The sequence below is a fragment of the Pygocentrus nattereri genome, chromosome 22, assembly GCF_015220715.1.
Source record: "Pygocentrus nattereri isolate fPygNat1 chromosome 22, fPygNat1.pri, whole genome shotgun sequence".
NCBI lineage: Eukaryota > Metazoa > Chordata > Actinopteri > Characiformes > Serrasalmidae > Pygocentrus > Pygocentrus nattereri.
In genome coordinates, this window is record NC_051232.1 from 20759693 (window position 1) to 20775573 (window position 15881).

General features: G+C 39.7%; 1 protein-coding gene across 4 annotated transcripts in view; it reads left to right on the forward strand.

The window, feature by feature from the left end:
* The window catches only part of rbpms (RNA binding protein, mRNA processing factor), a 47749-nt gene that overhangs the window by 17843 nt on the left and 14025 nt on the right, over positions 1 to 15881 (forward strand). For 2 of the 4 annotated variants that reach the window (XM_017719280.2, XM_017719281.2), the window contains exons 5-6: positions 4954 to 5104; positions 8808 to 8935. In XM_017719280.2, the coding sequence (XP_017574769.1) occupies positions 4954 to 5104; positions 8808 to 8935 (279 nt within the window). The remainder of the gene's footprint in view (positions 1 to 4953; positions 5105 to 8807; positions 8936 to 15881) is intronic. The other 2 variants (XM_017719279.2, XM_017719282.2) reach the window with 1 other exon arrangement.

Genomic DNA, 15881 nt, shown 5'->3' on the forward strand with positions numbered 1-15881 from the left:
GGTTGTCATTTTGTCTTGACCTTATCTTTGGACTTTTTATTGAAGTGGTTAAACCCTTTCTTTGACCTTGAACCTGGTTTTAAGTGTTTCCTTAACGGAATTGTTCATGTTTGGCATGACAAGTGCGTGCAGTTCAGTAGCTCTGCTCGTAATATTCCTGTTGAACGAGGTTTGAAAGTGATGTTGGAAATTAGAATTCAATTCTTTTTATTTATTTTTATTTTTGTAATCTCCAAGTGATTGTGGATGCTTGAATTTTTAACAAGATTAATCTCTCTCTCTTTCTCTCTCTCTCTCTCTCTCTCTCTCTCTTTTTTTCTCTCTCTTGCTCTCCTCACATCGATCCAGGATTTAGTTTTAATCTTACTTAGCTGGAGCAGGAGTTTGACCTTGCTCTCCAAAAGCCTTTGAGCTCTGTAGCAGGTGAAGTCATGCAAAATCGAGCATGCCAGCAAAAACCGGCAGCTCGCTACGGTAAACGGAAATGTCAATGAGACAAACATCAAATTAAAGAAAGATCATTAATGTATACTGGCTTCTGGTCTTTGGGATTGATTTCTTTTGCCCTAAATTTTGTTACTCTTTTTACGCTTCGTTCTGTTAAGCGCTGGACTGTAGGGGCTTGTTTTATAATAGCATTTATGTTGGTTGACTCACTTAACTTAATAAAAGCTAAATGTAGTCAGTCACCACTTTTGTATATGAACAAAATTCAGACTTTCGTTCAAAAAACTGATGTGCCAAACTAAACAGAATTGTGAAAATGTTTATGAGAAATGATTTCTAAAAAACACAAATGAATGTATAAAAAGTCCATCCATTCATCCATCCATCCATCCATCCATCCATTATCTTCCGCTTCTCCGGGGTTTGGGTCGTGGGGGCAGCCTCCTAAGCAATGAGGCCCAGACCTCCCTTTCCCCAGCCACTTCCACTAGCTCTCCAAGGGGGATTCCGAGGCGCTCCTATGCTAGCTGGGTGATATAGTCACGCCAGCATGTCCTGGGTCTTCCCAGGGGTCTCCTCCCAGGTGGACCCTCAGCTGGCTCCTCTCGACGTGAAGAAGCAGCAGCTCTACTCCGAGTCCCTCCCGGATAACTTCTCACCCTATCTCTAAGGGAGAGTCCAAACACCCTGCGGAGGAAAGAGCACGCATCACTGCTTACCCAGCACCAGTCCGCCTGTCAATCTCCTGCTCCCTTGTACCATCACTCGTGAACAAGACCCCGAGATACTTGAAGTCCTCCACTTGAGGCAAGAACCTATCCCCGACCCAGAGAGGGCTCTCCGCCCTTTTCCGCCTGAGAACCATGGTCTCGGATTTAGAGGTACTGATTCTCATCCCGGCCGCTTCACACTCGGCTGCAAACCAATCCAGCGAAAACTGAAGTAAACAGCAGCGATGTGACCCTGAGGTCACCAAACCAGACATCCTCCATTCCCTGACTGCGCCTAGAAATTCTATCCATAAAAATTATGAATAGAATCGGCAGCCCTGACGGAGGCCAACTCTCACTGGGAACGAGTCTGACGTACTGCCGGCTATGCGAACCAAACTCCAGCTTTGTTTGTACAGGGCCTGAATGGCGAAGAGCCATATACCCTGTACTCCCGAAGCACCTCCCACAGAATACCCCGGGGAACACAGTTTTGAATGCATCTCATCTCCCCGTGGAGCCTTGCCATCAAGGAGATTCTTAACTACCTTAGCGACTTCGGCCTCAGTAATGGACAAGCCTATTCCCATGTCCGTGAACATGTCGGTGGGATTGAGAAGGTCCTCAAAGTATTCCTTCCACCGCCCAATGACGTTTTCAGTCGAAGTCAGCAGCACACCATCTCCACTATATACAATGCTAGTGGCACACTGCTTTCCCCTTCTGAGTCGCCTGACGGTTTTCCAGAATCTTTTCGGAGCCGACTTAAAGTCACTTTCCAAGGCCTCACCAAACTTCTCCCACACATGGGTTTTTGCCTTGGCGACGACTGAAGCCGCAGATCGCTTGGCCTGTCGATACCTGCCAGCTGCCTCTGGTGTCCCACAGGCCAACCATGCCCGGTAGGACTCCTTCTTCCTGGTAGGACGCCGAAGGCGTAGGGAAGCTACCCTCTTGTCCACCGGAGAAAACCCCAACATACAGTCGAGGGGCTGTGAGAAAGCCCACACCTGCCTGCCGCCTCTCACCATGGGCAACTCCAGAAAAGAATAAAGTCCAGCCCCTCTCAAGGAGATTGGACCCAGAGCCCAAGCTGTGTGTTGAGGTGAGCCCGACTATATCTAGCCGGTATCTCTCCACCTCGCGCACCAACTCAGGCTCCTTCCCCGCCAGTGAGGTAACGTTCCAAGTTCCAAAAGCCAGTTTCAGCAACCGAGGATCAGAACACCAAGGCCCACGCCTTCGGACACTGCCCGATCCACAAAGCACCAAACACCTACTACTGCCCCTCCCATTGGTGGTGGGTCGATGGGAGGGGGGACTCATGTAACTCCTTCGGGCTGGGCCTGGCCGGGCACCATGAGTAAATGCCCGGCCACCAGATGTTCGCTGGCGAGCCCCTCCCCCAGGCCTGGCTCCAGGGTGGGGCCCCGGTAACCCTGTTCCGGGCAGGGTACACAAGTCCTGTTTTTGTCTTTTCATAGGGGTTATTATGGATTACACATTGTCTGACCTGTCACCTAGGACCAGTTTGCCATGAGAGACCCTACCAGGAGCTTTTGCTCCAGACAACATAGCTCCTTGGATCATTCAAAAAAGTATCTTTGCTTATTTTATCACAGCTTCAATAATTACAAATGAGTTTCTCTCAAAAAAGATAGATTTGTGTTTTTATTTAAATTTTTCAATTTATTTTGTGTATTTGAACCACAGTCTGAATTTTGCTTATATGTAAAACTCTGGAACAGTAACAGAATCTGTGTGCTCATTGTTCAAGACTTGTGCCTATTCCCTGCCAAAGATTCTGCACATGTATATTTTATCATCTTACAAGGCCAAAAAAATCAAAATCTGTGATATGATAGATAGATAGGCATAAAATATGTTCAAAAATGTGAAATAACAGTCTGAATGCAGCAGGGAGCAGGGCTAAATTAAAGCAGCATTGGATCTCATTACATCTCTGTGGAGTAGTTCACCCACAGATCTTCAATCGCTCGAGCGCTGAAATGCTAGAGCCCAGACAATCCCACTTAATACCTCTTTGTCCATGAGAACCAGGGCGCTGCTCTACTTTCACCACTGCACTTTTGCAGTAGGGCCTAGAACCCACCCCTGTGGAACTCCACGCAACAGACAGAATGCACACCGCTCTTCTTCATTGATCTCGATCATTCTGTTCTTACTTTTTCCATGGATGCTGGGGAAGTAGTGTGTGGGGGAATGGAAGGAGGGAGTGTGTTTGTGTGAGAGAAAAAAGAGAGAGAGATCCTCTCATATTGGGTTGATTTTATGGAGGAAGCGCCTGAGGCAACTTTCTTTCTTTATGAACCATGTCTTTGTTCTACTTGAAGTGGCCTTTTGTTTATGCTACATACAGTTTCATCTTTTTATTTTTAGAATTCAGACACACAGCAAAACATGATGTCGTTCATTTTAAGTGTGTCTGGACAAAGCAGGCACTTGTAATATTGATTTGGAGCATGCTGGTAACCTCAGTGGCACTAGGTTTAAGCCAAGAATCTTCCTCAGTGTTTGCAGAACCCTTTTGCAGTGTTTTGCGTTTGTCTGCAACTGTAAGATGTGAAATTTCAAGGTTCTAAACCAAGTAACAACTGTCTCAGTATCTGCTTAATTCTGATGCTACTAAACATTTTATTGAGCTTTTATCTGTGACTGTCTGGTATAGTGTATGTCCCAGCTAGCTGAGAATTTTCAGCCACGGTTTTGTTGGCGCTAGGTTTGCTCAGTGTATTGATATATTGCAGAGGCTTCTAAAGCATGTAGCAAGAGAAAGTGACAAACGATTAAAACCTGCTGCCATATTCAGTGCTGCAACTCTATCCCTGGAGATGCTGTCAGTGTGTAAGCATCTCTGGACTGTAGTTTTAACACATACCATCAAATGTCAGATCAGAATTTGCTGCCCAGTTGCTAAATAGAAGCTGCTTCCTTTTCTGAAGTTGACACATGTAAGCTTAAATCCAAAAATTACAAATTCTTGGCTAGTACTTTGATTAAATAACTGAAGGATTGAAATAACTGAAGGAACAGTTTTGCCTTCTAGGAACTACAGATGAAAAGAGCATGGGCCGTATCTCAGGTTTCTATCATACTACTCGAGAGTTGTGAAGAGGTTGATGCATGTTGTAGAACACTGTGTTACGCTGAAAGGAACATTTCTTTGGACTGTAGTTTTAGGACATACCATCATATATCATCTGATCAGAATTGTCTGCCTTGTTGCTAACTAGAGGCCACATCTTCTGAAGTTATGGCACCCTATGTGATCATTTGACCAGCAGTAAAAATTTACTACTTACTGGCTTCTGCTTTTCCTTCTGCTCTGTGTAATTCAAATGATTAAGATGTAAACAAAGTCAGAGTCAGATTGGTTTGATGTGAAATGCTCCATTCTAGAGAAACAGAATCAAAATTGTTCACATCCGAAGAGTTTAATGACTGTAAAAGCTCCCTCACAGAACGTTATTACATGAAATGACCCTGAGACATTGGTTTACAATAGTTTTGAGAAGGTTTCAGATTCATCATTGTTTATCTACAATGAGCCATTTTACATGATATCCGTCTGAATTACTTTGCTTACATTTCAACCATTGAACTTTACAGAAATTGTAAAAAAGTTAAAACAGTCGGTGGAATTTTTCTAGAATGACTTAATTCCACAAGTAATGTGAACAGTTTTTCTTTCTTGGACCATATCTCTATGTTGTGTTGCTCAAGGGTGATACACATTAAAGCTGGAACTCACTCATTTCTTTTTGGCTTCCTGTAGGGCGTTCGCTTCGACCCGGAAATCCCACAGACTTTGCGGTTGGAGTTCGCCAAGGCCAACACGAAGATGGCCAAGAACAAACTAGTGGGGACACCCAACCCCCCTCCTTCTCAACAGAGCCCTGGACCACCCTTCATCAGCAGGGACCCCTGTGAGTAACACATACACACAAAAATAAGCCCTCCCCCAATACACAATCACTGATAATATCCCCTATGTGGGTGTATACTGCAGTGGCCCCCCACACAGTGCCCTGAGCACGGCCCCATAATCAGCCTATTAGTGTTACTGGTCGACTGAATTTGTCAGAGATGTGAGTAATGATTGTGAGAAAAGTTGAAACACTCTCTTTATTTTGTGCTCATAATATAATTGTAAAAAAAAAACCCTATTGAAATTTGTATTGAAAAATACTGTATTAAATAGGAAAAGAATGCAAAAAATAAAAGCGTTTTCACTACTTTTGCACTGATGTTAATGAAAAAGTGGAATGGTTTAAATATTTTTTTGGCCACCATCAATCAGTTAGATTAGACAAAAAAAGCATGCATTATTTTTTAGGTGTACGTCTGGGTTGTACTTATGATCCTTTGGTCTGAGACTGGATCCGTCATGGACAAATTTACGGACTCTGCCTCCTTTGAGACATTTAATGATGACTCATCTAATACAGTAATTCCTGTAAGACTTCACAGGAGAAAATGTATGTGTGTAAATCCCAGTCTCTGCATGTGTCTGCGTGAATCACCCTGGGTTTAATGCTGCCTGCACTGATAAAATATTCAGCTTTCTCTGTAAAACTTTCCATGGAGTCTTTTTTCCAGTAAGTTTGTTTACCTTTTTTCCTTGTTTGTTTGTATTATTGTGCTTTGGCCTTGATTGAACCATGTTTTAGTACCATAAGTTTAGCAGGTTTTTCACTTTTTACTCTGGTTTATGAGCAATACCATTCCTAAAGAACCTTTCAGTGGATGGTTCTTTAGAAATATCAGTTTTAACCACTCAGTTGAAAGGTTCTTTAGGGCAACAAAGATGATTCTTCTACATCTTTTTGGCTGTTTTATTATTAAGAGTATTAGAAGATTTAAAAAGAAGTCTTTCTCGCCAGCAACACTGCCTAAAAAATGTTTTATTCACATAATAGCGTCGTCTTTCATGAGTGTGTGTTACACCATTCTCCAGAGGTAGTTGTTTGAATGTTGTGAAATAGTTGAATATGTACAGCAATTTCTCTTCACTGAGCATGGCGCATGTAATGCTGTGGAATGCGAAGGCCTGTGTTTTTTTACCTTAAGACACTTCACCAAACTTTAAGCACTGAATGGTAGTTTGGCACTGATAGATGCAGATACACACATTCCAGCTGTGGATTGTGCTGGATATGCATTCCTGTTAAGTGACCAAACTCATCTTATCTTGAATCTACTTAAATGAAGACAAATGCCCCTCGTAGTCCCTGTACGACAATGTGGAAGGAAACCATTACTGAAGAGCATGACGTAATAAGAGACCAATTTCAGAGATCGAAATGGTGGGAATTAAAGGGAATTCTTTTCTTCAGTGTATTTTGCCCAAGATAACTATTTCAGATAAGATTGCTTTCCAAGTTAGAGGATCCTTGACGATGGCATAATTCACTATAAACTTGGTGTATGTGTGTATCTTGATTTGTATGTGTGAAACAGGTGTCTGCTTGACCTGTTTAAAATCCTACAGTCCTATACTGGTGAACATCTATTTTCTGACTATTTTTGATATTCCAATATCTGTAACCATAAAGAAGATAAAAAGGCTGTCGCTGGATATTAACATGTCATAGTACTGAATCATAGTACATACATTTTGAGTGAACTAGTGCTGTGTAAAATCTTGGAGCATACAGAGGTGTGTATATTTGTTTTAAATGTTTTTTTATTCAAAAGTAGCCATAGGAAATGTTTTGGTCTTGACTGGACTTGATGAGCCAGTGAATTAATGCTGACACTAGAGCTAAAAGCCACAGTGGTAGATGCGATGACTCTTCATCTTGTACACCTAATTTTTTCTCTTCAGTTGATGACATGCTGATATGTTAAGGTAACACTAAGAAAAGAGAAATATCTTTTCTATCTATAAAATCCTCTAGTTACAGTCTTTGGCTCACATTAAAGGAACCCATTTTGAAGTAAGTATAACATACTCTACTTAATCTACTTACAGCACTGTTAAATCTTAGCAGTGTTTTAGTGCAGTGTTTTTCAACCTTTTTTGAGCCACGGCACATTTTTTACATTAAAAAAAATCCTGCGGCACACCACCACTCAAAAAAGTTACCAAATGACACATTGTAACTTAATGCAGCACATGTAATGACAATATAATTTCTGAATTACTCACTTAGTGTGACACCTGTGCCTGTTTAGATGAACACAAAGCTGATATCCTGGCAGGGATTGAAGACAGGCACAAACGAAGCTCTTCCTCAACTGCTCTCAGTCTCTCTCTGCTTTTAGTTTTTATAGCAGTCATGCTTGAAAAGCCCAGCTCACATAGATATGTTGTGGAAAATGGGAGCAATGTTGAAATAGCTCTGTTTGCCAGAATGGGAAACTCTTTAGCAGCAGTCAACCAAAAACTGTCCAAAGACAGATCAGCAAAGCTTAGCTTTAAACTGCGGTCTTGTCTCAGTTCAGTTAGTTCCTCCTGCTCCTGCAAGGTCATGTCCTTTCCAAAGACTGCAGCTGAGCTGTATGGGTCCCTAACCCAGTCAAGGGATTCAGTGAAGGTTGAGGGGAAATAAAATGATAACTTCTCCTCAAGAATTTTCAAATGTTTGCCTATTACCTCACACAGTGCAGCTGTGATGGGTGTTTAATTAATTAGTCAGCCAACACTTTGGCACAGGCGCAGACACTCAACAACGCCAAATCATTTATAGTGACTAAATATTTTTTGACCAATTAAGTGAAACTGTACAATTTCCTACGACACACCTAACGATCTATCGGTTGAAAATCACTGTTTTAGTGAATTGTTGATCTGTCAGTTTCCTCCTTGACTTTTTGTGATGCAGTGTAATGAGTATTTGAATGGTATTTTCAGTATTTGCATACAGGAACTGAGAACACTCGTGCAGACTCGTAGTTTATACCTGAAGCATAATCATAGATGGTCAGCAATGTAATGAAGTTAAAAAAATCTGCTGAAGATCCATTGTCAGTTCCTTTAAAGAAAATGGAAACATTCTTACTGATCCTCTCTTTCTTTGTGTATGTCTGCAAGCTATATGAAATGCCTTAGCAGAGGTGGGTAGTTCCTACTTCCATGTACATCTCTTACTGTAGAAGCTTATGCATTTTTTTAGACCAAAAAGGTCCAAAAATAGAAGAATATGACCTAATAAATAGTTCCTGTGCTGATCAGTGCTGCATGAAATAAAATATGTTCTGCTGCTGTTCTGTATCTGAATACTTAAGTAGCTTTTTGAACTGCTATAACTGGAATTCTGCTCAAAAGATTTTGTGGAAATGTAGCTTTACATTTATTGTAGCCATAATGTCACCACAGATAACAGCAGTTTTACTGGAGTATATGTTTAGGCTTACCACCTACCTCTCATATTAGCTATTAAAACACAAAAACTGTTTAAAAATATTAAAATGTTTCTATAATTCAGAATTAACCCAAAAGTTTAAAAGCTAAATGTACAAGTGATTTTTGGGCATTTGGTATGTCTGATCAGGAATAGGAGATGTTGCAGATCTAAGCAAATCTGCAGCTCTGTCTTTGGTAGCACAGCGACATGGTGCAGTTTTTGTGGAAGTGTTTTCTGGTGTGTGCATCTCAGTGTTGTTCCTGTTGTGTTGTGTTTCCAGATGAGCTGACAGTGCCTGGTCTATATCCCAGCAGCCCTGATGTGTGGGCATCGTACCCGCTGTACCCCGCAGAGCTGTCGCCCGCTCTCCCGCCTGCTTTCACCTACCCTTCCTCTCTGCACGCTCAGGTAACACTCACCTGAGCACCCACATGCACCTGTCTCACCTCCTTTCACACCTTTGCAGGTTCCTTTGCCTCTTTTTCCTCCTTCACTCCCCTAAGCCACAGTCACACTATAAATTTGCACTTCTCCTTGTCAATAGACGTAATCAAGGCGAAATTCAAAGTTTAATATCAAAATAGAATTTCCTTATATGCTTAAAGTAAAATTCTTTATTTTAATGATGTGACCAGTTTAGCAGTGACTTAGCATTTGTAGTTTGTTTAGTTTTCTGTCGGGTTTGTCAGTGATACACTGTAAACCATAAACAAAGTAATAATCCTTGTACCATCTAATCCAGTTTCTGACTGATTGTGTAACATGCTGCTTCAAAATTGATATTTCAGTTTATCTGAGTTATATAAAAGACACTGCTTAAATCAGCACTTCCTCCATTTTGGATCGCTACTGCTTTCAGAGACTAGTCGTGCTATTGTTTGATTCTGTGAATTTCAGTGAAGATTTAATTAAAGTTGAACCCAACACAAAGTTTCTTGTGTGAAATTTGTTTGCTGTTTTAAGTCTGCAATGCGAAATTCTTGATTACCGTTTCCATTAAGATACATGTGCTTTCGCTAGAATTGTTTCCCTGTTGAGAAGCTAGTGTGACTGGGACTTTAGACACATTATTGCACATCTATACCTACACAGGTTACCCATGCTGGGCACCTCTGGGTAACCCACCCTCACCTCTCCCCTGTTGCATACCTGCACAGGTAATTCACACCCGGTACCTGTTGTTATCCTGTTCACCCAAAACCCTCAAAACCCCCCTCACTGTTTTACATTTGTACATGTCGCACTCCCGCTGCACTTACAATCTAATCCCCACCTGGAACTCACCTGCACACCTATTGATCTCACCTGTTCAGGATAATACACCCCACAAACCACCCTGATGTACCTTAATTATGATGAAACCTCCAGTCACCACTCCCAAATCACAGCCATTCAGCTATTCAGTCCTTAGGCTTATGTTCATGAGCAATGTATTGAGGACGCCATGCATTGCTAGTTAGGCGACTAGATGACCTAGATTAGACAGCTTTAGTATTTTCCCCACTCAGGTACAACTGAAGTATTCATTCAATGTAATGAGAAACTGTAGAACAGACTCAGTTTATATCACAGTATCTACATTTAGAGTGAGTTATTCATTCAACCTAATGAGAAACTGTAGAACAGACTCAGTTTATATCACAGTATCTACATTTAGAGTGAGTTATTCATTCAACCTAATGAGAAACTGTAGAACAGACTCAGTTTATATCACAGTATCTACATTTAGAGTGAGTTATTCATTCAACCTAATGAGAAACTGTAGAACAGACTCAGTTTATATCACAGTATCTACATTTAGAGTGAGTTATTCATTCAACCTAATGAGAAACTGTAGAACAGACTCAGTTTATATCACAGTATCTACATTTAGAGTGAGTTATTCATTCAACCTAATGAGAAACTGTAGAACAGACTCAGTTTATATCACAGTATCTACATTTAGAGTGAGTTATTCATTCAACCTAATGAGAAACTGTAGAACAGACTCAGTTTATATCACATTATCTACATTTAGAGTGAGTTATTCATTCAACCTAATGAGAAACTGTAGAACAGACTCAGTTTATATCACATTATCTACATTTAGAGTGAGTTATTCATTCAACCTGCTGAGAAACTGTAGACCAGACTCAGTTTATATCACAGTATCTACATTTAGAGTGAGTTATTCATTCAACCTAATGAGAAACTGTAGAACAGACTCAGTTTATATCACAGTACCTACATTTATAGTGAGTTATTCATTCAACCTAATGAGAAACTGTAGAACAGACTCAGTTTATATCACAGTATCTACATTTAGAGTGAGTTATTCATTCAACCTAATGAGAAACTGTAGAACAGACTCAGTTTATATCACAGTATCTACATTTAGAGTGAGTTATTCATTCAACCTAATGAGAAACTGTAGAACAGACTCAGTTTATATCACAGTACCTACATTTATAGTGAGTTATTCATTCAACCTAATGAGAAACTGTAGAACAGACTCAGTTTATATCACAGTATCTACATTTAGAGTGAGTTATTCATTCAACCTAATGAGAAACTGTAGAACAGACTCAGTTTATATCACAGTATCTACATTTAGAGTGAGTTATTCATTCAACCTAATGAGAAACTGTAGAACAGACTCAGTTTATATCACAGTATCTACATTTATAGTGAGTTATTCATTCAACCTAATGAGAAACTGTAGAACAGACTCAGTTTATATCACATTATCTACATTTAGAGTGAGTTATTCATTCAACCTAATGAGAAACTGTAGAACAGACTCAGTTTATATCACAGTATCTACATTTATAGTGAGTTATTCATTCAACCTAATGAGAAACTGTAGAACAGACTCAGTTTATATCACATTATCTACATTTAGAGTGAGTTATTCATTCAACCTGCTGAGAAACTGTAGACCAGACTCAGTTTATATCACAGTATCTACATTTAGAGCGAGTTATTCATTCAACCTAATGAGAAACTGTAGAACAGACTCAGTTTATATCACAGTATCTACATTTAGAGTGAGTTATTCATTCAACCTAATGAGAAACTGTAGAACAGACTCAGTTTATATCACAGTATCTACATTTAGAGTGAGTTATTCATTCAACCTAATGAGAAACTGTAGAACAGACTCAGTTTATATCACAGTATCTACATTTAGAGCGAGTTATTCATTCAACCTAATGAGAAACTGTAGAACAGACTCAGTTTATATCACAGTATCTACATTTAGAGTGAGATATTCATTCAACCTAATGAGAAACTGTAGAACAGACTAAAAACTATTTAGATTGCAGATTTCAAATGATATTTATTTTAAATGTGTGAGAGGTCACACTGTTAGGACTGATCAGTATAATCAAGCTAACATTAACATGTTGGCAAGTTCCTTGTCATTTCCAACCTGCCTAGTCTTGATATAAACTGGCTCAAAAGTATTAAATGATTAAAACAATGGACATTGTGGCAGCAACTCACCGTCCTGCTCTCTGTGGAGAACTGACCCTTTTGTGGGGGTTCATTACATCACTTACATCTATGATTGCCTTGTAAACGCCTGAGCCTCAGGCTGGTGCTGTGTTGAGGCAGTGAAGTTGAAGCAAAATATCTGATCATACGGTGCCTGTAGTTTGTGTGTGAAACATATTTCTTTAAGTTTGTGTATTTGGTTTATAAATCTTGATTCATTCTATTTTTAGCATGTAAAATGTATGTTTGACCAATACACCCTATTTGGCATTATTTGTTCTTATTTTAGCATTGATACAATTGCATTGAGAAGATGTATAAACAGTGCATCAAAACAAATAATTTGTTACACGACTACTAGCAGTTCACTAGGTTGTAGGAAGTTCAATAGGTTGAATGAGATTCTATATATGATTTGTCCAAACTCACAACACTAATTACGAAAGAACAGCATGGATAGGACATGGATCTCTTATATCTACATCTGTGATGTCACCTTCTTCTTAGTAGATGGCCTGACACACGTTTTGGGCAGGTATGTGTGTGAGGGGTTTTTAGTGTTCAAGCCACTTCCCGCCATTAAAACCCCACACAGCCATGACCCAGATATTACACCAGTCCTCTTACACAGTTGACTTGCTCTGAAGTGAGTTCACATCGATCTGCACTCTGAAAGAGAAGGGGGGTGAAAAGTGAGATATTTCTATGAGCTGAGAGAGCGAGAGAGGTGGAATAAGAGAGAGAGAGGGAGAGAGAGAAATGTGAGATCCTTCCATCACAAAATGAGGAAAAAAATAGGAGGGGTCGATTTCGATTTGAGAGATGATAAAACAGATAGCACGAGTTGTAGACAGTGATTAGCTGAAAGTGCTTTTGAAGCTCTACTACCTGATATACACACACAGACATTGGGGAATTAAATTAGACTCTTTAATCTTTACTCTGCACTGTATAAAATATCAGTCTGTAATCCAATCATTCTCCCTTGTCTCCTACACTTATATCACCTGCTTTTACATGTTTCATTTAAACATACTGTGAACTGGCTGTATTTTTATGTATAAAAGGTGCTACATATGGAAGAGCGAAATGTGACAGCTGTTTTCAGAATGGTTCATCATTAACTCATTCACTATTCACTCTGTAACATGTGCTACAAAGTGAACTGATTAGTGAACAAGCATGGAGTGACCAAGACTACGTTTACGCAGCAGGTAAAAATGGCCCAAATGTGATTTTCTTACCTAATCCGATTCTTTTGTTTGGCTACTCACAATGTCTTAAATTTGTCTTATATGCAACATTATCCTGAACAGATCAGCTCGCAAAATGACCTGCATGCGCAAAAGAAAAATGTTTCATGTTGCTAATGAATGCCAGAGGGTTCAGTTTCATCTTTGTCAGCATCACAGGAGCCATCATTCAGTTTCACTGTCTGATAGCTGGGCCACGCCCACAGCGTGTATGAGCTCACTGTAAAAAGGGCACTGTCACTTCTTTGGTTCATGTCCAAAGGTAAAAGTGGCCCAAATCCGATCTTTTTCTCTGTATGTGACATAGGTGTGTTGTCTGTGTATCAGTATGAACAGCAAAAAACACACTGAATCTGACATTTTCTATTCCGATTTGAACTCTACTGAATATACTGATACTGAAATCCGATACGCATCCAGTCTGCGGCAATGTTACTCAAATCTGTACAGCCAGATCAGAATTCATGTGACTTTAATGTCAATGCAACTCGACATTTGTCATAATTACACGCTGCTGAGACCTCAATCATTTAGGCTAATGTTTCTGTACCAACAAATTTGAAGAGACTTATCCAAACCCCTTTGTTTTTGAAGAGATTTTGAAAGGAATGGCTGAGCATGGCCACAGGAGAGCAAAGGCTGCTGCGTCAAGGAAAAGTACGGCAAAGTTTAAAGAATCACACAAACCAAAGAAGTGACAGTAACATTTTTACGATGAGCTCGAACACATGTGGGTAATGAGCCCAACTGCCAGTCAGTGAAGCTTCATGAGAGTTCCGTTGGTGCGGGCAAAGATGAAACTGAACCCTCTGGGAGCGACTGGCGTTCAGTCATAGTTGTGATTGTTTAAATCTTGCAGAATGCGTCACATCAAGAAACATGATGCAATGTTCTTTTGTGCATGCTGGTCGGTTTACAAGCTGATCTGTTCAGACTGATGCCACATACAGTACTGTGCAAAAGTCTTAGGCATCAAAGACAGATTTTCAAAATCAATTTAATTGTTTTGTATGTGTTTATTTTCTGAGAAAAGTGTTAATATTTTAATAAACAAAATTTATAGAATATGAATTAATAATGGTTATATATAAATGTATGATATATATAGGAAGCCCAGTATTATATGTAGTTAAAAAGCAACTCCTTTTGACCAATCAGTGGCTGTTTACATGCAAAGATTTTTGCCAGTCTGATTGAAAACTATCGGATTACAGACTCAGACTGAGGTGTTTATTCTCACTCTGTTCAACTGTCTGATGAAAATCTTACCTGCTCGCTACAAGTAATCCGATGCAAAATGACGCGCATGCGTGGAGCAGCACTGAGAGTAACCGTTACCATGACAGCGAACGTCACGTGACGTCCAGTCCGCGTGAGATGAGTTTCCAGTTGACACGCTTGTTTTTAACTGCTTTAAACTGACGTCAGACTCTGAAAAATGTCCTTCACCTGTACTTATAAAGGAAGCCGCGAGAGGAAGACGTCATGCTCTGTTATACAGAAGCTGGACATCCGTCCCACCACCGTCTTTAAAAGCTCAGAGTATAAACTTCGTCTCCTCTGCTGACCAGTTTCTGCCCTGACATGTTAATTGGTATAAACCTTTCGCTATGACTCGCCGCGCATGTGCAGAATGTACTTAGACGTTCCGATTGGAGTGTAATCAGATTCAGGCGTTTACACAGTTATTGTTCTTCTATTTAACAGATTATATACAGGTTTTATCTCCTCGTTCAATCAGATAGAAATTGTATTCCTAGTGGCCTCAATCGGACCAGATTATTCCGATTGAGGGTTTACATGGATGTATTCTATTTCGATTGAGCTATTAGATTATTATCGGATTATTAATGGATTATTAGGCTGCATGTTAACGTGGCTAGTAACGAGGCTTCATTAAATTGTGCTCATGATGTAATTGATGATACACGTCTCTGCGGTGGCTGTGAAGTTGTCAAGGAATAATTATGGACCCACGAAATTCTTGTTACTTTTTATTGTTTTTATGTTTATTTGAATTATGAATATGACTTTATTCTAATGTATATTGTGATAAACTCACTGCTGAGGTAAATTGTTGAAACATTTGCTTAGATGCCTCAAACTTTCGCACAGTACTGTACATATTTAAAAGATATTGTGAACAGTGAAACCAAAAAATTGGATTTGGTGTGAAGATCAGATTTGGGCCACTTTTACCTGCTGTGTAAACATAGCCTAAAAGACTTTTCAGACACTGCAATCGGAAGCACTACTTCATAAAAAAGCAGTGGACATTTGTGTGATGCGTTTTTTGCACAAACAAAATACATGTCCTAGGATCTGGTATAGATTAAGTTCATTGTATCTGCTAGGGAAAGTTCCTGAGAAATAATTCAGAAATTAGACATCCAAGGTGCTTTTATCTTCTATGAAAATGTGACCTGAAGAAAGATATTTTTCCTTTGGTAACTGCTGTTAACTAAAAATATAAGCATGTAGCCGTGTAGATGGACATTTTGGTGGAAAGCTGTTTGTAGTCACAATTTCTCTCAGTTATGTAAATACATGAGTTGTGCTTATGTTTACCTTCTTTGTTAAGATTATTCCATCTGAAATATATGCAGCAGTACCAAATTAGAGCA